The 25,476-nt window shown below is 40.0% G+C and overlaps 2 protein-coding genes across 3 annotated transcripts in view; both read left to right on the top strand.

Moving 5' to 3' along the window:
• mthfd1l (methylenetetrahydrofolate dehydrogenase (NADP+ dependent) 1 like) overlaps nucleotides 1-3,242 on the top strand; it is a 32,014-nt gene extending 28,772 nt beyond the window's left edge. Inside the window, exon 27 of the mRNA XM_072362537.1 lies at nucleotides 2,927-3,242. Coding sequence (XP_072218638.1) covers nucleotides 2,927-3,016 — 90 coding nt within the window. The 3' untranslated portion in view covers nucleotides 3,017-3,242. The remainder of the gene's footprint in view (nucleotides 1-2,926) is intronic.
• Nucleotides 3,243-9,818: 6,576 nt separating this feature from the next.
• The window catches only part of akap12b (A kinase (PRKA) anchor protein 12b), a 48,668-nt gene continuing 33,010 nt past the window's right edge, over nucleotides 9,819-25,476 (top strand). The window contains exon 1 of one of the 2 annotated variants that reach the window (XM_072361718.1): nucleotides 9,819-10,119. In XM_072361718.1, the coding sequence (XP_072217819.1) occupies nucleotides 9,985-10,119 (135 nt within the window). In that variant the 5' untranslated portion in view covers nucleotides 9,819-9,984. The remainder of the gene's footprint in view (nucleotides 10,120-25,476) is intronic. The other variant, XM_072361717.1, reaches the window with a different exon arrangement.

The raw sequence follows: 25,476 nt of genomic DNA, 5'->3' as shown, positions 1-25,476 counted from the left end.
ATGACATCTAAAAAGACTTTTTGTGAATCGGTTTTTCAGAAAAAGTGTTGAGTTTTCCCCAAATAGTTTGTTTTCTTAGGTTGGAGTTAACAAAACTGATCGACATGTTTGACTTGAGCATAAAAACTACGGTTAGAAAAAAATATTACTTATAGATCCTTTGTAGCCTGGGTGATATTATTGTAAATACTGCCAAGATTAGATCAGCACGATTCAAAGAATTTTGTTTTGACAAAATGGAGGGACATCCAACTTATAAATTATTTTAAAGGAGACGGCTGTGAGATTAGCACATGGTTACCCATGGCTGTCCGGACCAAATTCGAGGAACTAATGCTGCTGCAGAGCGACTCTGGGGTCTAAACTCAGTCATACAGGCTTATATCTCCCCACAGGAACATCATAATCAGGCACTACCATCCCTAAAAACAATCTCAGTCCGGCCTGTTCTCATCTGGGATTCCACATTATGATGGAATGAGCTACTGATCGCTTCAGAGCAAACACACCAACTTCTACCGTGAGGAATCTCTATAAGACTCCTCTCTTCCAAGAACATCCCCTCTCTCAGCACCTCTAACCTGCACTTACTCTGTTCTTCTGTACCTGATCTACTCATACTGGTGGCCTCTTCAGGTCTATAACATTCAGTCTTTTTCTACCACATTAATTCTTTTGGTTACAAGGTGAGATGATGCAAATGGCTCATTTAGCTGAACTGCACTCACTTGTGTCATGATTAAACATTGTGATGACACATATACATGGAATCCATAGAAAGCAATCAATACATTTCTGCTTAAATCTTAAAAGATGTCCTCATGTCTCATCCGCTATTAAAGCCGTTCTTGGATGCTGTAAGAACGCACTTGTGTCATAGTAGTCACAGTTGTTCACATCCGCCCTGTCAGATTGTTGTGTAAGCACATCCACCCTGTTTTGTCCTTTTGGTTTATTTGTAGGGCCGCACTTCCTCATACAGGAAACTCGCTGCTCACTTCCTTTTGTCTCATTTGCACTAATGGGCCCATAAAACGGCGCCTGGGTCAGAAGAAGGGTGGCATGCAAAGAATGTCCGTGCCTGTTTAATGAGCAAGATGATTTACTCTTGATTGTGGATGGGATGAACTGACTGGTGTTTTAAGAGTCGCCCACTTGCCTTTGATGTCACAAACGCGAGCGATTTGGATGTAGCCAAGGACTGACTCAGAGTTTGGAGTGAGTTTACTCTGCTTAGTTGCTCACAGGACGTGAGCCTTCACTCACAGGCTCTCACCTGGTGACGTCTCATTTGGGAGAGTTTCCAGTTAGAGCTTCACTACTATTTCTTGTTATTGAATCAGTCTCCGTGCAGTTCCACAGGGTTCTCCCTGTTAGAAGTTAGCTTGTTAAGAGTAACAGGAATGCTGGCACACTGTTGACACGGACCAGATTTCACGGACCAAAGTCATTCCTTTAAACATATTTACAGCTGTTCTAAATAAGCACTTTACTTACTTACTTACTTACTTACTTACTTAAATCAGAAAATATTGCCCAACATTACGCGGCCACTGGTTTCAGTTTCTTCGGTAGTTGCGAAAGGATGGAGATCTTTTAAATCCATTCATCCAGCGACAGCCACACGGTGCACTAATAGCACCAGGTGGCACATAGGAGCAGTCAAATAAATTTTTAAAAAAAGCGTTTTTGACCAGCAAGCGGACAAGGGGAGCCGTACGATACACTTAAAGGGTCATTGTTTGGTTTCATAATGAGCATTTTTGTTCCAGTTTTAATTAGACATCCACCGCCAATTTCATTCGCCTTTCAGCTGCAATGATTTCATTTAGTTGGTTGAGTCCTCCATCCTTCTTCGTCTGATGTGAAACTATCAGGAGTTCATAGCAGCTCATTAAATTCCATCCCTCGGAGCTTTGTATTCCCTGTATCTTTGATGCATCATATAGCTTTTATTGGGTTGAGTAACAAAGATCACACCAAAGAGATCCATTCTCTCCTAAGGACGTAGAATAGATCCTTTCTCTTGAAACAGAACATTTCAGACCCGTAAATATTTAACATTCTTGGAGCTCTTTCACCATTTTTCAACTTGTAGATTTGTTTTCCACTTTCATCATGACATCTCTAAAGTTTCCAACATTTTGGTCCGATATGTATGACCTCATCATAGGCACGGATCGTTCTGTTTTCCACGTGATTCCTGAGCAACGACTCTGGAAATTCGCGCTGTTGTAGGGACGGATGATGGATTTTGGGAGAAAGCTGCTTTCCAGCTAAGTTTCCAGTTGTGTGCAGCTTTGACTCGTGGTCCAGGAGGGCAGCCTTTTGTCATTTGTTTTTTTTTGTTGACCGTGAGAACAAGGCTATCATTTTCTAGGGCTAAATTCATCACTGCTGACATGGAGGGAGATGAGTCTGGATTATAGTTATTGGACCTGTGGGGGCTGATCTTACTCTTAATTAACAAGTTCTGATGCTAAATTTTGTGGTTTGTCTTTTGGTGAAGAGCAGCTGTGTTGTGGTGAAGGATTTAATATCGGGTTTTGGTTGTTATATAGATTGTAATCTTACCTTCTAATTTGAATGTGTGGTGACTGACAGATTTATGAGACTTGCACAAAATGAAAGACTGTTGAAGTTTGTTTTTTTCCCCCCTTATCCAGCTCCAAATTTTCCCTCAGTCACATCCAGCTGTTTAGAAATTTTGTACTTTGGACCTCTTGGTTTAGAGAGTAGAGACTTCTGTAATAGGAATAATATTTTATATTATTACTGATGGACAAAGCAAGAACAGACTTTTTATGCTTGTTTTGGTTGGATTTACTTGTATGATGACTGTAAATCAAATGTCCTTTAACATTTGTACTCTCATAATTAAAGGCTTGAATTCTATTATCTGATGCGGTTGTTTTTCCCCCCTCAGATGAGCACAATGCCCGGCCTGCCCACCAGACCCTGTTTCTACGACATAGACCTTGACCCCATCACAGAGGAGATCACTGGGCTCTTCTAAGGATGGGTATTACCTCATCCATATCAATTTAGATGACTCTGATCAGTATTATCATAAATGTGTTACCAGGAAACCATATTCACCGCTTTGTCGTTGCATCTAACTTAAAGGGGAACTCCGGTATTTTTAAACCTAGACCTTATTTCTGGCATGAAATACGTTTATCTACTCTCTGAAAACAGTTTGGCGAAAGTCGGCGTCCTTCGGGAGCAGGGCAGGGGCGATGCAGCCTCTAAATAACCCATTATCTGTCTTTATTTCACCAATACTTTAAGAAGACTGAATGAATGAACGCGTACTATTGCTGTGTTAGCACATAGCTACTGTTACGTGGCTACTTGCAGCTATAGGAGAGCTAACGGAGGGACTTCATCCACACGCATGGCTGCAGCACAGCTCATTCACTCCGGTAAGAACGTCCATCTTACTCAAAGTCGTCGTTCACATTGTCAAAATTTGATAAATAGTCTGCCATGTTGCACAAAACTAGCAGTAGCAAACTCTGTGAAGTTAGCCGACTGTCAAAGAGAAAGGAGTAAATAAACTGTACTCCAGGGGGGGCCTGTGGATGAAGTGGTCCCAGTAGAGTGCCTGTGTAGATTCCCTCCGTTAGCTCTCCTATAGCCGCAAGTAGCCACATAACAGTAGCTATGAGCTAACAGAGCAATAGTACACGTTCGTTCATTCATTCTTCTTAAAGTATTGGTGAAATAAAGACAGATAATGCCTTATTTAGAGGCTACATCATCCCTGCCCTGTTCACTCCATTATATGGATATACGCCGATCACAAGTTATCTAAATAGCTTCTGATGGACGCTGACTTTCGCCAAACTGTTCTTGGTGAGTAGATAAACGTATTTCATGCCAGAAATAAGGTCTAGGTTTAAAACTACCGGAGTTCCCCTTTAAGAGCTTGAGCTCTCTGAATCGCCTGGTTTTCAGGTTAAAGTGACACATCCTGGACAAAAGAAATGATGATAAAAATCTGACTATTTGCTCCATGCTGTGTTTGCACAGCTGTTTGATATACCAAAGACTTACAGCCACGTCGTAAATATTGCACATGTACGTTTATGCTCCTCAGCTCTCTGTTCCTTGTTTTTCTACATGTGGAAGAGTTGCAGCCTCCTTGAGGTTTACTTTGTTTTCATACATCTCTCATGTCACTTGTCGTTTTTTTTTTTTTGGGTGAAAAATAAAATACCTCAAATGTCTTAATAAATGCTACTGATGCTGCATTTAGATTTCAAACGTTTTAACTGAATTTGGGTACATGTTGCGTGTTTATTAACTAAGCCGCTGGCGTACGCACAAAAAGCCTTGAAGATGTTCTTGTAGCTTCTTGGTCTCCTAATCTTTTGAATACTGCTGAATGTGAAAGCTGTTATACAGTCCCTGAAAATCACTACAAGTTATTCTAATCGACTCACAATCATCTGACATTATTATTTAATTAATACTGTTTTTATTGTTAATGTTGACTGTTACACTTTATGTTGGGATTTAGTTCGGTACCCAGTGAGTCATTTTACTGACGGATATTGTTCAGCAGAGGTGGTAAAGTCAGATCCTGAGGCCTGAAATGATGGATGCATTGGTTTCATTGGCTGTGTAAAGAAAATAAGCACCTCTGGCTTTTCCTTCTAAAGTTTTCAAGTTTGTGTCTGAACTTGACTGAATCATTAGTTAAAGTTTCATTCCACTAATTGTAATCTGAGTCAATGTCTCACTGACAACAGCTGTGTGGTCAAACATTTGGATCAAGTGCCTTTTGAATAAAGCTTTTATTAACTCCAGAGACGTGTGCTTGTGTTCTTCCTGCCCAGAGCTCAGCCATAATCTGTTGTTGTACATCTGTGTTCACTTCTCGTTGCCCCATGAATCAAAAAGAGACCTCTCTCCCTCTAAACTCTTTCAACGTATAAGCCGTATTTATACTTTACTCCCGTTGCTCAACAGCAGCTTTTCTTCCACAACACTGGACGCGAGCCGGCGACCGGGGCCCCTCTGCGGCACCCCAAGGTGCAGTATCTGTCATTATGAGGGGTTTTGGTTTTGCAACATGGAGCCAGACTACAAGTGTTCACATGTGTGTGTCGGTCATAGCTAACATTCCACACCTACTAACTCTGTGTTTACCAGCCATGATCTAACACTTAAAACTACAGACACGGCTGCAGGAATGCTGTTATACAGTAGAGCCAACATCATATTTACTATGTGCGATGACAGATCGAAGGGGTGTTGACGAAGAGGTCATTGGTTTTAATTGCGCTGGAAAATCCCCGTTTTGTCACGTTAGAGTTGTTTATGATCATTTTTAGCACTCATATTTTATTAGAGGAGCTTATTTCAGTACCAAGGACAGGTCCCGTCTGAATGTCTGGGAGGAAAAAATGACTGATTATTTGAGGGAGGCAACGCCCGCAGGACCCCAAATCTTCCTCTGTCTCAAATCCTTCTGTCTAAAAATACAAAGAGAAGAAGAATATAAAATTCTAAGGTTTTTTTTCCAAGTGGGTGGGTTAAAGAACTGTTTAATCAGATTGTTATTTTATCATGACATGCATCAAGTGTCATTTAAAAACTATTTCACAAGCAGCAACTTGACTGAAAAGTGTGACCCGACTATTATGTTTCCATTATTACAGGTTTAGTAATAAACATTTCAGGAAGACACCGTTTCACCTTTGCCTCTGCCAATATCTGTCTTCCATCATGTCAGTTTTAGTCCAGCGGTCTACATGCAAATTGTATCTTCTTGGTGAAAAGGCCCCCCTCTCGTATGGTGTCAGACCCTACTGTTCCTGGGTGAGCTCTCTCTCAGAATCCACGCCAGACATCAACCCTCAGGGCCACATTCTTAGATTCACTCTCAAAACACTTTTCCCACAGTTTCCTTATTGCATTTTCCTTCTTTTTTAAAAAAAAAAAAAGCTTTTACAGTTGGAAGCTTTGCGAGAATGTCTTACAAAAACAAAAAGTGTTTATCCACTTTAGTTTTAAGGCTGCAGGTTATTCGATGCTCAGCTTATTCTGTAAGGTGTCTCACTGTTCACACATTACATCTCAGAGTGCTGATTTTACACTTCCAGTAATACTCTTTATCTCAGTTGTGTTTGATGTGAGAAGCGTGAACTTCCATTACTCTTCCAACAAAAAGCGTTTCTGTGAGTGTGAGTTAGTGTGGGTAAGCTGGCTTTGTCCTTTTCATGTGCCTTTACTGAACAGAAGCCGTGACACATCCGGAGAGGCTTTCACTTTAATGAGGACCTCCCTACTTCTTCTTTCTCCTCACCCCCACATCCCTCCTCCTCCAGATGACATCAGCATTACTGCTGATACGCCTGTTGTGCTGAAGGTCATTCACTAACACATTTATCTATATCAGCTGTGGAAAGTCATAATGAAGTTTACTGTTTTGGTCCACTCATCTTACTAATGTGTCTGCAATGTTCTTTAATTCTACAGCAACAACAGTTCGTATTGTCAGTAAATTGCAATGACAAATTGGTTATTCACTAGTCTGAGATATTTTGTTCCCAAATGATGAGGACAAATGATCTTTTATCAGCTGTCAAACAGATGGCCTCGCATCTGACTCTATAATATTTTGGTAGACAGCGGAGTTCATGGTGGACTCAATGACTGAAAGGTGTCCAGGTTCTTTGTCAGCAAAACAAGCCCCAACCATCAGCCCTCCACCACCGTGCTTGACAGTTGGCATGAGGTGTTTGTGCTGATATGCTGTGTTTGGTTTTCTGCAAATGTGCTGCTGTGCATTATGACCAAACATCCTCACTTTGGTGTCATCTGTCCAAAGAACATTGTTCTAGAAATCTCGTGGTTTGTTCAGATGCAACTTTACAAACCTAAGATGTGCTGCCTAATTTCTTTTAGTGAGGAAAGGCTTCCTCTTGCAGCCCTTCCAAACAAGCCATACGTGTTCAGTCTTTTTCTAATTGTTCAATCATGAACTTTAACAATTAACATGTTAACTTGTAGAGTCTGAAATTTAGCCAATAGAGATTTTTACAGCTTCTCTGAGCAGAGCACGGCCTGACTTTGAGGTGAACTTGCTGGGACGTCAATTCCTGGGAAGATTGTAAACTGTCTTGACAGTTTTCCATTTTTTGATAATATGTTTTCTCTGTAGAATGGTGGAATTTGACAGTGGCCTTATAACCCTTACCAGATTGATGTGTTTAGGATCATTGCTTATGCCTTCCCTCCATGGTTTTGTGTTAGACCAGCAAACTGCCAAAACATCTGCTCACACTTGCTGATAAGTTAATTTTATTTATTTTGCACAGCAAGATGGTTCCAGTTTCAACTCCAGGCTGGGGCTGGGGCCTTTCTATGTGGAGTTTGCATGTTCTCCCTGTGTATGCGTGGGTTCTCTCCAGGTACACCAGTTTACTCCCATCGTCCAAAAGCATGCATGTTAGGTTAATTGGTGTCTCTAAAATTGTCCCTAGGAGTGAGTGTGAGCGTGTGTGTGGTTGTTTGTCTTGTTTGTCTCTGTGTGGGCCTGGGACAGACTGGCGACTGTCCAGGTGCCTCTCGCCCAATGACTGCTGGGACAGGCTCCAGCCCCTCCGTGACCCGACCAACGGATTAAGCGGGTGGATGGATGGATGGATGATTTAATGTTAATTAAGTGTATTTGATTAGCAGCATCTAGTATAAGCCAGTTAGATGTACTACAATCCTGTTATTATTTTTCCCCATTGTTTTATGGGAACTTCAAATGTAAAAGAGGGTGTCATCTTCATGAATACGCAAGTTCATGTCCATTGTTTTCCTACCTGTGGAAGGAGTTACGAAAAAAATAATTTACCCCCTATGAAGTATGCATGGAACACAGAGTTCTTCGGATCTGGTGTACAATGACTCAATGCAGTTTCCTCTGGTTCATCATGTGTAAAGGTTCCATTTGACTTAATGGCATTAACGACATTCAAATTAGATCTCGTGTGTGCACATCAATAATATTGTCAACATTGCAGATACACAAGGAGCTTCAGTGGCACATGAGCTGGTTTGGACATGGAATTAAGGCAACTGAAGTAAGCAGCATATGACTTCACTTATACACTACCTTCATTTACTAATCAGTGTTGTGCATGTGGCTTTTGTTCATCCACGCTGTCATTTAGATTTTAACAACACATTTAAAAAAAAATGTAACTTCCTCATATGAATACATACTTTAGTGAAGTCACAATAGAAAGGTCAAAGTCAAAACAGCCTAAGTAAGTTTTGAAGGCCAAGGCATGAGCTTAGCAGATCAGCCACATTAATACCACCTGCCTGTTATCAAATTAGCCCCCCTTGTGCTAAACTAATTGCTCTGACCCTTCAATACAATAACTCCACAAGAGCTCTGACAACATCCATTTGTATCTGACGTCAAGACATCAACAGCAGATCTTTGGGTTCCAAAGCTTTCATGCATCAGGCTCGTTTTTCCCGCCCATTCCAAACATGCTCAATCTGTCAGATTTTTAAAAAAATTTATTTTGGAGGCCAAGTCAACACACACTGAACTCTGGATCCTTGAACACTACTGTCAAGGAATACTGTTGCTATGTTGCTGTGTGTGTGGTGGCCTTATAACTGCACTTATTAATATTGATTAATGTAAAAAAATATCTCAGAGGTGTAGAGTGTGATTGGCTGTAAAAATCCTTGCATGCTGTGCAAGTCTCAAGTTCATGAAACAGAAATCAATTTGAAAACGTTGAATAAGAAGTCTTTCTAAAGGGACTTTCAGTTGTAGTTGCTCCTGTTTTCTTCTTCAACCCTTTGACGGGTCATCAACCTCCCAAAATGTCTTATTTCCTCAGCATGCTTCCTTGTTCAATCTGTTTGTGTTGCTTCACTGTGTGTTTGGATTTTGGTTTTGGTTTTGCTGCCGAGACCCTCAGACTGGGCCTGTGTGAACTTGGTTTTGAGTGCTCGGGATGTAATTTATGCTTTGTAAAATTCCAAGCAAAATGCCACACGACTTAACCTGCAATTAACATTTAAACCTGAACATCAGCGAGCCAGAGCTGCTCTACACCCACACACTCCATCAGTGCAATGAACCACACACAAGATCAACAAGTAGGCCACAACCTGTTGTGTATATGGCATCTCAGACAGAGATATTAGATCGGGGATTAAAAAGCAGATTATATTCATTCATGAGCAAACCAAGGCGGTACTGAGGATAAGACATACAAATTCAGCATCAGTGTAGGTGGACATATGAAAGGAAATAACTAGGAAGCTGCATGTGCAATATAAAGAAGAGCATTGACTTGGAATATCAGAAAGAGCCATGTCTCTGTGATACAGATCAGCCATATCACATTATCACACAATGTAAACACGTGACAAATGGGATCTTTATGGATTTGCATTATAAACCGGATGTTCTCCGACTTTATTAACCAGGAGACAGATGGGTGACATGTTACACTTTTTTTTTTAAAGGATACAGCATATTACAGACTGTTTTAAACATCCTTTTAAATCCTCCCAGATGCTCAGTGTTTGTATGAACTTATGTTTTTTCCCCTCCCATGTGTCTTTAAAATCTGCTTTAATTACATTAGCCTGTCTCGGGGGTTAGATTTAATTTCTGCTGCAGACTGCTCGTGCAGTGAGATCTTTATTTAATTCATTAACTCGCTTCCTCCTCTGATTGTCCTCCATCAGCACCATCTCTGATGCTGTACGTGCCGCGGTGCTCTGGAGCCCCATATGGTGGGGGTGTTCTAAAACAGTTCGGTGGTCGTCACACTTCATCACTCCAGATCCAGGCGACCCCGGGGCGGAGCTACACCTCAAAGCTTGGACTCAAGACGCTTTGGATACTCTCTTCTGTAACGCAGTGGCGCAATATTTGGCGTGGTTTATTTTTTTAGAGTGAACGTGACAAAAGGCAGAAAGTGTTCACCTCTGAGATAGTTCGTCATGGGAGCACAGAGCTCAGCGCAGCGGGACGGGAAAAGTCAGGATGATGCTTCAGCTTCAGCTTCAGCTTCAACCGGGGAGATGAGTGCGGAGGTGAAGGTGATCCAGGAGGGAGGCGGCGTCCCCGACAGCAAGGTACAGCTTGTTTTACCCCTGTCCAGTTAGCCAGACCTCCCGGGGAGTCTCATTCCGCTTCTGGTACATGCTCTAGCTCTCTGTGGTTATTTTTATGTTTACCTTTGCGTTTGCAAACATACTAGTCGTGCCTCACCATAAGCACACCCTACCCCTCCCGTTAAAACTGTGCCTGTGTGCGCATCAGTAAGGTGCTGCAGCGCCCAGGCTCTGTTTTTGCTGAGTAATGGGTCGAGGTGTCTGCAGTCCCGCAGTAATAAAACGCCAGCAACTCAGCCAGGTCGAGATTTACGACCAGACAGACCACAGGGACTCCGTGCGTTACTCAGAGACGTCCTGGATGACCAGCAGCAACTCAATTTCTGTCTTTGAACAGTTTGGCATAAGAACCACAGAGAGCAGAATTGAATTTTTTTGGACAGGTTTATAGGTGACTTTGCAATACTTAATGCATATTTTGTGATCTCTTTTCTTTTTAATGCTTAATCAGAAAATGCTAATTGGATGGCTCCTTCTGAAGGCAATTTTACTTTAAATGGCACCTATTTGACTTAAAGAATAAAATTTAATAGCCAAGACCCTTTCTTTGGACCAGAAGGGACAGAGAAGTGTAAAACATCAGAAAATTAAGATTAAAAAATTAACTAAAAATCGTCAGGTCTTGTTGCACTTCAGGTTTTGTGTAATTCTGAAGACATTTTTGTCTCATCTTATGCAGCTGTTGCAGTTCAAGGTCCAAACAAGGACATTTTCCCACTAGCTATAAAGTTCAAAATATAATGAAAAGTGTCTGATATGATCTATATTTGTCAAAGCATTCTAATGTTTGAACCCACAGTCCAAAACTACAGGATGTTTAAGTTTCCAGTCAAATAGAATGAAGCAGCAAATCCTCACATTCGAGAGGATGACATGAGAGAACGTTTGGTGTTGTTTAGCCAGGTCTGAGAGGAAAAAAATCAGTTTAGAAAATAGTTGCTGACTAATGTTCTGCCAATCAACAAGACCAATTATCGACCACTTGTTTCAGCTCAGCCTCCAAATTAAATCAAGTATTTGGCCCTGGAGATTACCATTTCATTGTCAGGGAAAACTAACAATATTTCCTGTAAGCAAGGCATATTTCTAACCACACTGATGACAGTTTAAGGAAGCAAACAACATTTGTTTATAAGAGTTAACATGCCAGTTTAATCTCTTTATCGATGCAGCTCGTGTTGAGTGGCTACTGCCTCTGTGTAAATAGCACAGTTTTTTGTGGATGAACATTTGAAAAGTTCCCACTAATGACTGTGTACGTTTCACCACCTGCTCTATTTACGCCTCGTGTAACCCATTGGATTTATTGACTTTTTTATGGACAGAAGGTCAGCGCTTCACACTTTTTTGTTGCTTGCCTCTTCTCCTGAAAGGCCAAAACACAGGTCAAATGACGCTGAGTGAGAAGTTGGAAAGAACAAAGAGCTAAAGGTTTTACAAAGATTTGAATCAGAGCTACATCTGTTCATACTTGTTCACTTCTTAAGGAAATCTGTTGTTTGCTCAAGTTTTTACATGCGTGGATGCTTGTTCAGTCGTTTTCTGTTGAATTCCTTCATCATAAGTGTGACAGTTGAGGCTTTCTTCAGCAGTGAGCTCCTATCAGAGAAATCATTGCTGTTTTTCAGAGAGAAATCATTGTGTTTTCAATGGAATTTTGCAACTGGAAATGGAAATCTGCGATGTGAAATATTTTAAAGGTAGCAGTGTGCTTGATCTATCGTGCATTTTGATTTTGGCTGTAACAGATGGCACGTACGATAGATTTCTGCCTATACTAAGCTCCTCTGTTTCCCAGTGTGCAAGGTTGTTGATCACAGTGACTGCATTGTCACACTGTTTGTTCTACACAAGTAAAAACAGGTGATTGGCTACCAAAGCACTGGGATTTCAGGAAGAGATTGGATAAAGTTATCTTGATTAAACACATGAAACTTCAGAGGAATTTACATTTATAGCACAAATGTTCTTTCCTTATTGAGTGAAAGTAATTATTTCAACATGACCCAATTTCACAGTCTCACACGAGCTCGTAAGGTGCAAATCACAGCCTCTTGATCACAGAAATCCTTTGGCCCCTCTGAGCCTTTTAAAAAGTGGTTTGTAAGCAATTCTTACAGCAGATAGATATATATTAAGATAGAGTAATCAAATATATAGTGTTCCACATAGTTTGTGCTTCAGCGCAGCACTTGAGAGTGGCTGGATTTCCATCTTCATTTTTGATTTACATTAAAAAAAAATGGTAAAAGAAATTGGCAAAAATCTACAAAAAGCAACTGGAAATGGAAACAACTGACGTCAATAACATAAGTCACCAGCTGTTCACGATCTGAACCAGCAAACAGATGTGATAAAATGTTCTCAGATACTCCCAGAGTATGGTGGTTGTCCACCACAGTTGTTGCCCCCCCCCGCTTTCTTTCCATTTAGGACAACTACTTCTTCTACTTAATTTCAGCCGCCTGCAACATAGCCCATACCACCACCCTCAGGTGACGCCACACAGCCCATTGAGTCACTTCAAACCAGACTATGGAAATATGTTAAAATGACATTTGCGTTGCCTGTGAATGTAAACATTGTACAGTATCTCACATGTAAAAGAAAATAACAAAATATCACCCTCAACACACAAGCAGGTCATGTGAAGTTTAGACATAATCCTCTTCTGTATGAATGTCTCGTACATATATTTTGGATGGGACTAAATACAATCAGTCAGACTCCAGTGTTTTGATGAATTTATATATTTTGAATATTTTTTTTGCTTAGAAATGACATTCTAACATTTGAACAACTTATTTCCCATTTCAACCAATTGTTATAATAGCCTTTTTTAGTCTTTTTTTTTTAGGATCCAGACAGGTCTTCCTTTTTTTTCTGACAGATCCTGGGATGTTTTTGCCCAGCATATAGAAGAACCATGACCTTGACAGTGTAGCAACAAGCATTTTATTTCTGCTCCATCTCAGAGAGAAGGGAGGGAGCTTGAAAACTCCAGTTAACTGTGCCGTGTTTCATCTGTGCTACACATTTATCTGACAGAAGAACAGTGATTTCAAACAGAAAAAAAAACCTGTATACTTTAAAGAGATGAAAACAGATGCATAGAGATGACATGATGTATTCAAGTACAATTGTATGTTATGGTGTGTTTTGAGGTGAGGAAGTGGGAAGAGTGTGTTTGGTCGATGCGGTTGGAGCCTTCTTGCTTGATACACTGGCGATAAATATCCTCCTCACTCCACAGAGGAATTTTAGAAATGTCTCTCCCTCCACCAGCGTGACACGCCTTTCTCATACCTCACTGTTGCCTCAACCTCACAAATGCTATCAAAATAGTCACATCAAGGTCAGAACACGGTTAGATATTTTCAAGACGTTCTACTCTCAGCCTAAAAATATTTCTCTTTTACGCACCACCGCCTCATTTTTCGTGACATTTGTGGCAAATTCAAAGCAATTAGATAAAACTTGCATTAAGTGAAGTATATACCCTGTTTGGTATACAAATCAAACACTAGTTTTACTGGAAAATAGTCCAATGACAACATATAGCACAAGCACATTTGAAATAAGTCGGGTAAAGGACAGGAAAAGATCTCATGCATCTCACAGCCAATCTGGTTAATTGACCATGATCAGGTATAAAAAGCATCAACAACCTGAAGAAATAGCTCAGCAATGTAAAAGAGGCTTCTCAACATAAAATCACCACTCATTTCCAAATTATATAATCTATACAGTACATAATATCATTAAAGGTTTCAGAGAATCTGGAGAAGCGTCTGTATGAATGGGCCAAGGATGAAAACCAGTACTGAGTGGCTGTGGCTCTCTGAAGCAGTATGTTAAAAATAGACATGATATGAGGTGGAAATCACTGAATGGTTTCAAGAATGCTCCTGAGAACCATCATCAGTGAACACAAGTCATTGCCACATCCACAAATGCAAGTTAAAACTTCTGGACCATGTAGGGAAAAAACATCCAGAAAGCTGCCGACTTCTCTTGGCTCAAGCTTCTTTAAGGCGGACCTCAGATGGAGGACTGCTCAAACTAAAGAGGAGAGTTATTGTCAGCACACATTTCAAAAGCTAGCATCTGTGATTTCATTGGGCTGCATTAGTGCACATCTGTGCGTAAACAACAACAAATGAAGTAGTCAGACAATGAATGGATTTTACAGGGGCAGTGTTGCCTATGTCGGTAACACAATTCTGAACCACATTCTGAACATATCTCTTACTACAGCGAGTCTCTGTAGCGTGAGAGCCCAGGTGCTAAATTGGTCCTCCTGCTGTCCAAATCTGCCATCCATATAAAGGGAAAAAAATAAATAAATTGGCGCATTTTGAAGTGAAAAATACGACAAAAAAGTTATTAAACTGAGTTAGGAGGTGAAATCCCTGCTTGATAAGTAAAATCACTTAGTTTAATTTGTCTCCTCAAGTCCCAAACACTTTCAGAGTGTAGTTCATACAAGAGGTTGTGCAGCACAGTGGTAAACAGGCCGTGACTTTTCTACACATGTTGGCATCAAATTATGAACCAAACAAAAAACAATGATACATGTTAAATGATACATGATACAAATAATAGGTTGTCTTTTTTTATTTATTTATCATTTTCAATTCATAAGAGGGTTTAAGACTTTTAAAAAAGATAGCATTCTGTTTTCTATTCATATTTTACGTTACATCTGAGCTTGTTAAGGAAAGATGAGCTCTGTCTCCTCTAATGTTTAATCGTGGGTTTCGATTGATGATTTTGACTTTTCTTGTAAGCAAACGTTCAATCTCAAAAATCGAAATAAAAAAGATGTCGTTTCCACAGTATTTGGCAACAATTGACGATGAACAATGCATGTATTTAAAAACTTGGATCGGTTACTGCAACAATCTGCTTATCTCGCTTTTCATTTCTTATTTTTTGGAAAGTCTGTTATTCTTCCAAAAGCTGGAAGTTAGAACTAAAGTTGGGCAAAGATTGCTCATCAACTCTATGTTGGGAGGGGTGTCATTGGTAACTGTAGTGTGCAGATGTTTCTGGAGAATGTGGCGCATAGCCCAGTGAGTAAGAACAGATGATTGTTGTATTCTAACTTGAACAGAAAGTACTGAATGAAGATGAAAATCCCAGCTTCCAAAAGCATTCACTTATGCGCATCCCGGTGAGGTCTGTTCCATCCAGAACCACAATGAGACCGGCCTTTACTTTAGTCTTAATCCCAAGAGGGAAAGGTGTCATAGTTGCAGTGTGGGTTGTAAATTGATGTTGAACAGAGCGATTAATCATAATCATTCTGTGACAGCAACACTGTAGTTTGGAGGCGATGGCACATGACACAGCAATGACTTCTCCATTTCCCCTCAGTGCGTGCATATTGACTGACCATGCATCGCTGCACATTGAAAGCTGGAGACGTGACGACTGACTGAGTGAACTGGACATTTTACTGAAAAACAAAACACGAGTTGGATTTGTCTTTGGCAGAGACATCCGTTGAAATTAATGGTAGATAAAACAATATTAAAATGGCCGATGTTGAGATCTGCCATGGGATTACTGCAGCTAAAATATATATTTTCTGCAGATATGAGCATGTTTTTGCTGTGTTAACAGATATACTGGTAGAAATGCAACGTCATTTTAACAACTGTACTTTGGTAAGATGTTGCATGTTGGTGTGGTGGTTAGCACTGTTTCCTCACAGCGAGACGGCTCCTGGTTTGCATCCCGGTTGCAGCCTTTTTGTGTGGAGTTAGCATGCTCAGACTGTGCATGCGTGGGTTCTCTCTGGATAGTCCAGCTTCCTCCTGTGGACTAAAAACATTCATGTTAGGTTACATGGTGGTTCTTAACTGCCAGGAAGCCTTACCGTCACTTTTCAGTGTACTGGGTGTCCCTTTAGCAATATGCAGGGAACTACAGCCATGTCTTGCCTGGGACATTATTTTGAATAATCGCTATTTTTCAGTGACAGTCACCACAAACTAAAAAACTCAGGAAAAATACAGCCCTAGCATTATTGTTACCATTATCCGCCCAGATTACATGGGTACATTGTCCAACATAACATTGTTTTTTTTACAGTACAGCCTCTAGCCTCTGTGAAAGTTAGTTTCTCCCTTGGGGTTGTGTTAAAAATATGCTAAAAATATGCTTTTACTTTTTGTCTGGGGATTTCCAAACAGCGGATTTTTTAAATTCCTTAATTTACATTTAAAATGGACAATGAGCATTTTCAGTAAATGTCCTCCTTGTGACTTTTGATTAGAAATTATATAAAAGCAAAATACAAAATATTTCTACTGAGAAATTCTGAGGATGTTTAAAGTGAAAGAAGATATTTGTAGCTGTCTCCATTTTTTCGTATGAGGATCAATATTTCTTGATATTAGAGTTTGAAGTGATCATGTAAGGTTATGTTGTTTAGTAATCCATCAGGTTTTGATGTTAAACTGTAATTTGCATCCAGTAACTTACATCTAAAAGGAATCTGACTCAACCCAGGACCTGAATCACATGTCAGTTCCTCCGCCCATTACCATCAGTGGCAGGTGACTCCAATGATCCAACGCCACGTTACGCAATGTAATGTGTGCTGATTAAGGCTTGTACGTTCCTGTATAATGAACTGCGGCTGATCAGACGCTGCTCCGACTCTGATTATCCTGTTTATCAGAGAGAGAGAAAGAGAAGAGGGGGCGGCAGAAGGGGTCAGACAGAAGAGCCATTGAGGATGGGCTGTGATGAGAACAAGCCAGGAGCCCCTGTGTGCACCAGCAGCAGGGGGGAGTAGGAGCAATGTTTTGGGTGGGCGAGGAAAGAGGGGACGGCTGTAGAGCCCAGGGAGACGAGAGAAAAAGAGCCGAGACAGAAAGAGAGAGTTATGGAGGGGCCCGCCAGCGTGACACAAAGGCAGATGAATCAGCCGATTGTTCCCCCCGTCCTCTCTGCTGCCTGATTTTAAAAGGACACTGATGACAGAGGTTGAGTGAAAATTGGCTCAGGTAAAGAAAAAAGGGCAAACTCAGAGCAGTAGAAAGTGTGAGTGTTGAAAGTGAAGGTATGGGAGCCACTGTATCACATGGCAAACAAACTGATTGCAAGTCTGAGAAGTGAAAAAAAAGTATAAATATGTTTACCTTCCACCGTGCAGTTACCAGCTATGGCCACTGATTTTTCATCTGCCCATCCTGCAAATCAAGCGAGAAAACAGGAGTTGCTGCTTTTGCACAAAAACGTGATACAGTCCTGCATTTCTCATGCAAACAGATTTCCAGGAAGGCTTCTGAAATGCAACAAAAACTTATGTTTGATATTTGTTCATTTATTTATAGTGTTACAACTTCAGCCCATTATGTCCCGTAAGCTAAAGCAAGCTAAACGCTACACAGAAACTCATGCTGTAACTCCTCTATAACTACTTATATTCGGAAAAGTTCTGTAAAACTTACATTTCAGCTCTCACCACTTCTGCTAGCTCAGGGATTCTGAAGTGGTGTTGGCCGAAATCTTAGTGGCATCACAACTCAAGAATTTAAGTAATTGAATTGGTCGAGTTAGAACAGAAAGTCTGATGACGAAGGCTACTTCATCAGTGACGTGGGATTTGCAGCCGAGTACAGATTGCTCTCCACCCAGCAAAACAAATTAACTGTGTGTTTTTGACATGCACAGTCATGAAAAACTTGAAAATCGAAATTGAAATTGAAGCCTCACAGAGGTTTCTCTCAAGCTGTTATGTCAGTGTGCATGCTGCGAGCACTTAGATGTTTGTGTACACAGTAAAGCTCACATTTCTTAACATCTATCACTAAATAGTATTAATCAGATCAATTACGACCACTCTAAGCTGTAAGCTACAGCAGGCAGCTGGAATACACAACAGTGATTATATAGTTTTCTGGAAACCAATCAAATTTTCAATCAAGTGGGGATTTTTTCTTTCTTGTTGAAGAGAAACAGGAAGTGGCTCTCTGCTAATCAGCCTGTCCTCCTGCCAGCTTCCTATCTTTCATCTCTCAGATTAACTGCCAGCTCCATTACAGTAAAAACAGACATGTGTCTCTGAGGATGTGAAAAACTAGAACTGCTTTGTTCCTCTGCCTTCTCTGTCCCTCACTTTTACTCAAAAAGTCCGATCAAATAATGAATCTACTGATCTATATGTATGTTTTCACCACAACTCTGCAATATAAATGTGTGTGTGGACAGGAAGATGAAAGAGGAACGTTTGCACTGCACCACAATGCTTACTTTACTAGTAAAACTCAATCATTTTACTGCCCCAAGCCTACAATTCTATCATTTTTTGGCCACAAAAAGTAACAGTAGGATTATAGGCAGATACCTTTTAGATGATCTTGTTATTTTTCTATTAATATACCTCAACATATTTTGTTGAGGTGTTACGCTTAATGTGTGTCGTGTGTGTTCAATCAACTCTGAGCCTACACCATTATGAGCATTTAAAGGAGAGTATCATAATGCGTTTGCAATTAGAACAATACGCCAGTTGGTGGAGGGGTTTCTATTTCATTGTATTGAGTTCATTTGAAAGCCTCATGCAGAAGCTAAAAAAGGCAAGTTAGCAGATGCTACTCTACATCTATGAGTACATGAACAGCTGTCACTTTTACTGTAATCACTGCAACACTGAATAGAGGGGAGATGTGGGATGGGATGGTGTATGCAAACTGTAAATAAATCAAATCTCTACATGAGTTGACAGAAGAAAGCGACATAGCCAAACATAGACATAGCTTGACAGAATACTGTTGACTTTGTCATAATTATGAGCCAGTCTGATACAATTACAGCCTATTACCTAACTGAAGCACCATCTTTGTGCAAAGCAATGTGTTTACACAACACGCTAAGAGGCCCAGTCGCAGTTCTTGTGGTCTACATCTCGCAGAGATGTATTGTTGTTTCTAGGGAGTTGGGGAAGCTACAGCCCTGGAAACATGGCTGCTGACTATGTATTAATCTAATGTGGATGCAACAACCAAGCTTTAGAAAATGAGAGTAGTTTTAGCAAATGCCAGAGAATTATATTAATTTGCCAACGAGTGACTCTAATAAAGAGGAAGCCAGGAGACAACAAATGGCTGGATGGATAGGCCTACATAGATCTGAAAGGTAGTCTTGGAGTCCAGGGACAAACAGCCATTATGGTAGTTTAGGCTTTAGAGTTTAGTTTAGAGGTTGGAGAGTTCTGGAGAATGCGCGGATAATTGGGTCCTAACTTTCCCCACAGTTACTGTTAGACCAATCAAGTGTCAACCCTCCTACCCACCGACGTGAGGACACAAGCCACGTGCACTTGAATGCATCCACAATATTGTTGAGATAGCAGAAGAAAGTATGACGCAGCAGCAGCATGCATACTGGCAGACAATTCTGCTTCAGAATCACAGCTGCATTCAAAGATCTCCGCAAAAAGAAGTCTTGAGTGAATGTTTCAGGGCTCTGGTTGTGTGAAAATGACTTGCATTGGAGTGCACTGCAAAAATGAATGAATTTCATAAACTCACCTTTGTCAACTCTTGGCTCAACTATGTTGGCAGACAGCTAATAATTTGTTGATAATGCTGCGTAAACCCTGCTTCAGGTCAGTGTCAGCGTACACATTTTGGGCACAGGGCTAACTCTGATGGGCTGAAAGTGTGATTTTGAAACTGTCAGCTCAGTACAACAGCGAGTTGGAAATGTTCAGTCATGGTTTTAGCAGCTTCTTTTGAACAGAATATGTCTTGAAACATTAATAAAAACACAAATTTGAAAATGTTATTTTCACCTGAGGGAAACTTTAGAAAAGACATTAAAAGGTGGCAAAATGGTTGGTGGAACGAGAGCTGGACCTTTTTAAGTACAGATATGTTTGCCATGTTTCCTACTTTTACTGATGCATAATTTGGAATTGCATGACCCAAAATTGGAAAATGTCTTATATCTAATTCAGAAGTTAAAACCTTTTCCTCTTCTCTTTTTGCTTGCACAAACACACATAACTAAACACCCGTAGGAATGTTTCCTTAAGGTTTGAAGGGGTTTTCCTCAGAAGATTGTAGTCTTGTGCTGATAAAATTGAATATCCTCCCTCTGGCCAGCCAAGCTTGTTTTGTTCAAGTGCCACAGGAGCTGTTAGAGCTCATATGCACCAGTCAATCATTAAAGCATTAAAGCTAAGACTGGAATGTCCTTGCTTCAAAAAAGATTGTTTGACATTGGCCTTGAGCAAGGATGGATCACCTCTGCTAAACAGCTTTTTGAATTTAAGAGGACATGTGACCTTGTTTTGTAGGATTGTGATCAAGCACACAATCTGATTATAGAGTAATCATCTTGTTCACCCCTCAAAGAGAATGATTTAACTAGATTAGCTACAGGACACCGGGAGGTGACAGTTCTTTGTGCATGAAACAAGGCTGTTGGGCCTCTTTGAGATTCATATAAAATGTTTAAACTTTCCTCGATGTTTATCATTCCCAATTCAGCACCTGTTCATAAAATCTCTCAGTTCTTTCCTACCTTGACACAACAGTTTTATCTCTCCCTGCACCTGCAATCTGTGTCACTGAGTGAGGAAATGCACCTTATTTCTCCATCTTATTTAGGTGAGCCGCGGGTGCGTTTGCTATAGTCTTAGCATTTATAGTCCTGTCACAGACACCATGCAGTTTCAGCTTTATACCCCAAAACCATCTGCAGTGTTGTCAGTAAAACTAGACTTGAGAGGATTCACAATGGGACTAAAGGAGAAACATAGATTTTGTTTTCAGGACCGATTGTCTGTAAAATGTAATCCATTTCATTTTAGGAATTTCAACAAACAATGCTGTCTTTTCTTCCTGGAGACAATATCTGTTGTCAGCTTGAGAGCTTAATCCCAAACTCTGTGTGAGAGCTCTGTGTAAAGTAAAATCTTTCCTTATCCCACTTTTCGTTGCTCTTTTTCATTGCTCTTGCTGCCACCCTCTCCGTTCCTCTTTTTAGCTCATCCATTTTTCATCAGCTTTGGTCCTAATGCAGCACCAACTGCTTCACTTGGGGAGCACAGTGGAGGATGTGTGATGTCATGATGTGTCTGTGTGTATGTATGTGTGTGTGTGTGTGTTTTTGTAAAGGTGTGTCTCTGTGGGGGGAGTTGGTGCATTTGAAGGGCAAATGGTGACTCACAGCCTCAGCGAAAGAGCTATTTTGGTTGGACTCATGTGGGGCACTGTAGCCAGTCTATTCTGCACATCTAAAGTCTATTGACTGTATTAACACACAACTGATATATCACAGTCCTCGTCTAATGAAACATTGAACTTCTGAACAATTCTGATGAGGTTTACATGTGTAATAGTCAGCTATTGTCATAATATTACATTAAACTGAGCAAGTAGAGTAATATTCTGTGTGAGTCACTAAATTAAGTTTGATATGAAATAGTGAACAAGGATAAATTTGAGCAAAAAAAGTCGAAACTTTCCTCTTCAGCTGTTAAAGGGTGGATGCTTTGGGCTTGTGTTGCAGCCAGTGGTGCAAAAGATTTCATCAGTGGAAGGAAAACCCAATTCAGCTAAATACCTGCACAATCTGAGAGTAAATATCACATCGATTGCATAAAAAGTTGAGGATTCTACTTCAGGATAATGATTTAAAACACAAATTCCACAATGGACTACCTCAAGAAACACAAGGTGAAGTTTCGACATGGTCCTTACAGTCCACCAGCCTACAAATGATTAAAAAGATCTTTACATACTTCAGTGTTTAAGTTCATGCTAGATTGGCCCCTTGAACTATATGTTCCTCACAGGAAGAAAGATAAAAAAAATCCATCTTATAAGACCAGAAAGAATCTCAACGGGCTGTAAAAAGTATCAAAGGGGCTGTTTCCAAGAAGCAGTGGTGCAGGGTACCCGTACTTTTGCTTTGTGCTCTTTTCCTTCAGTTTGAGTTCCGATTATAACTTATATAAAGTAGATAAATAGAAATTTATCGTCTTTAGCTCTCGTAAAGATGATGAGATACTGACAGAGGTGTTTACTTTTTCAGAGCTATGATTTCTACCAAAGCCTTGTGTTTGTCAGGATGAGTGGAGATGATGAGAAGACCCAAATGCAGACATGGATGGGCAGGAGGTTGTGGAAGAACTGAACTTGATTCATTTTAAAACTACAACAAAAAGCGTTGCAAAGCCAGAAAACCATAACACTAAACTGAAAAACAAAACCCTGACTATTAACCTGAACATGAGCGCCCTGAGCAGCAAACCGAGGAGTTGTGAAGGTGAAGCTCTAACAAAGACTGTGAAAATCCAGGGAGACTAAATACTGTGGGGAAAGTGATTGGTTAATGAGTGCAGCTGGGAACATTGAACACAGGTGTGGCAGTGGAGCTAATGACCAGAACAGGGAAACTGAACAGAGGCAATAACAACGAAGACAAACCATGAGAGTAACTAAAAGACAAATAAAGAATAATAAAAGAATAAAACCTGATTTAAGTCAGTGATTATACAAAACCCAGAAAACAAATCAAATCCATAAACACAGCAGTGTTTCTGTTATCATATGTTTGAGGCAGAGCTTCTTCCAAAGTGACATTTTGAGAAATAACTGCACAACTTTGCTCGCTTCTTCTCACACGGCTGTATTTGGACTCTTAAGTGGTGTCTTATGACGCCCACTGCTGTATCAGGATAATTAGAAAGATACAGCTCAGTGAATTAGGTGGTCACTGCTCACTTATTTGAGGCAAATGGAAGTGTTTTGGTTTTTTTTCACCAAATAACTGCAGGTCATGGCTTTCTTGACGTGAGAAGTGTGACAGAAGAATCAAAGTAATGAGACGAGAACAGTACTGAGAGGTTGATTATATTCTGGCAAGAAAACAAGACACTTCTCAAAGATGATTTCTTTCACATGCCTCTTTTAACTGCGTTAAAGTCAAACAGCACCCAGCGACATGTGGAAAAAAACATGACCAAGATTTCTTTCGAATTTCCTTTGTCTAATTGATGGGTCAATATCTGCCCTGACCTGCACCAACCAATATTTTTATAATAAGGATCAAATGACTGCCTCAAATATGTAATAAGATCAACTGACTTCAGTTGCCTTGAAGTGTTTTTTGTCTTTCTTTTCTGGCTCTTAAACTGCCATCTCTATAAAAACTTTGATATGTCTGGACATTAGGATGAAAGCAAATTTTGACACAATCTTCAGGTTAGTTTGTGTGTTGATTCAGATCACAAATGTTAAATCCAAACTGTTTTGTGACAGAGTTGCACAAAGTGGTCATATTGTAATGTTTTCAAGAAAGGATACACAATAACTAAAGGGTTATTTCAGTGATTGACAGAAATTAGCCATCCAGTCACATGAAATGGAGCCCATGTGATATTCTGTGTCTTAATTTCCTGAAATATTTGACACACGTTTGCATTTCTGTTAAGACATTTGTATGAAATCTTCAATATGGAAACAGTCTATCCAAGCAGAAATGTCAGGCATGGTTTAAAAGTCCGGTATTTTGTTCTGTGTTTGCAATATATCGAGTAATATGGGATTCCTTGTGATGAACTGCTGGAATCTTTTAAAACTATATTTTACTTGGTCTTTGCAGTGTCTTTCTCTTGGGTGGTCTGAACCGACAGGCCAAGCACTAGTTGTGTTGTGCTTCAAATGCTATTAGAATATTTTAATGTCCACCGGGGCTGGAAAGATTTCTGCATAATTTTGTCCTAAAACACCATCAGATTTCTTGAAAGCAGTTACAGAAACATAATTTGAGCAAATAAAACACTGATAAACTTTCATATGCATTCATTATTTGATGGAAAGGATCCAGTATTCCATATGTGTGAGAAAGGGTGTTGCCATTTACTGGTACTGATGGTCATCATGATATCAAAAGAATTAAATAATCATACTGTATTGATCATACACATATATTTTCTTGCTATTTTGAGTCTGATTCAGTTCCCAAAAAATAGAAAAACAAAGGTGAATTAACCTGAAAGCAATACAATTTTGTAAAACTTTTCATAGATATTGTAATAATATAATTTCCATAAAGGGTTTTGGCCTCAGTAGATGTGTGGGGAAAATTTATATTGGAACAGCTCTTAATATGAGTGTGTATGAAGGTTAAATTTAAGGCAGGTGCTCTCAATCAACTGCACGACAATCAGCTGTGAGTGGGAGTCATAGTTGATAAATGGACATGGAAGAATCAAAGCTTTATAACATGTTAATGGAAGTGTGTCATGGCACAAGCAAAGGAGTTTTATCTCTGATTAGACAACAAAAGTTTGTTGTGTTTTTTCATAGCTCACCTGGAAGTGTGAGCATCTCATGTACAGATGTTTAGTCCTCAGTGGGATATAGTTCCATTACAAACTTGGGACATAGTCATTTCCCTAATCTTTGGCTGATAATTTCCAGTCATTACTTCATCCCAACTCATGAAGAACCATTAAATATCATAGAAATCCATTGTCAGACACACTGTAGCAAATGGAGGAAATAGAAGACCATTATTACCTTCCTGATCAACCAACAAAGCTGTCTTCAAGATTAAGTGGTCCTTGAGCTCACAAAATAACCCAGAGTAATTTATGATAATCTGTAGATCTCTCATACATTTTCTAATGTCAATTCTCACACCATCAGGGAAACACTGACAAACAGTTGTGAGTATGATCGAGTTACAAGTAGGAAGCCAATCCTCTTCAAAAAACCCAATGTTACTAATTTATAGTTACCTAAAGATCATATGAATAAGCCAGAGCACAGTAGGCCAAATGTTTAGTGGGTGGATGAGACCAGAGTGGAAATTTGGTTTAATTTAGAACTGCTGTGTTTTAAGTTTAGAACAAGAACTTTATCCCATCTGTGATACATGGTCATGGATGTATCATTGTTTGGGCCTGTTTTGCTACATCTTAGCTGGGCCTTTTTGTCATCACATATGGAACAATGACCAATGAAATATACCAGTGAGTTGTACAGGAAAATACTGAATCTTAGCATGAAGTGGATCATGCAGCAGCACCGGAGTTTTTATCGGCCCAAACCCGATAAAAACTTCTTCAATGACTTAAAGTAAGCAGGTGATATTAGGAAATCCACCAACATCCCAGAGCTGAGGCTGTTTTTTACGATGAAATGGGCTAAAATTCCTACAAGCTGATGTGCTGGGCTGATTAAGAGGTAATAAAGCTATTTAGTTGCTTTTATTGCTGCAAAAGAGGGTCACACCAGATATTGACAACAAAAGTTAGACAAACAAAACTTTTGCCGTTCACAG

Source organism: Leuresthes tenuis, unplaced genomic scaffold (genome assembly GCF_036924035.1).
Source record: "Leuresthes tenuis unplaced genomic scaffold, fLeuTen1.0.hap1 SCAF_13, whole genome shotgun sequence".
Classification (NCBI taxonomy): domain Eukaryota; kingdom Metazoa; phylum Chordata; class Actinopteri; order Atheriniformes; family Atherinopsidae; genus Leuresthes; species Leuresthes tenuis.
Note: the sequence above shows the minus strand (reverse complement) of the source record. Positions and strands in the feature narration are given on the sequence as shown.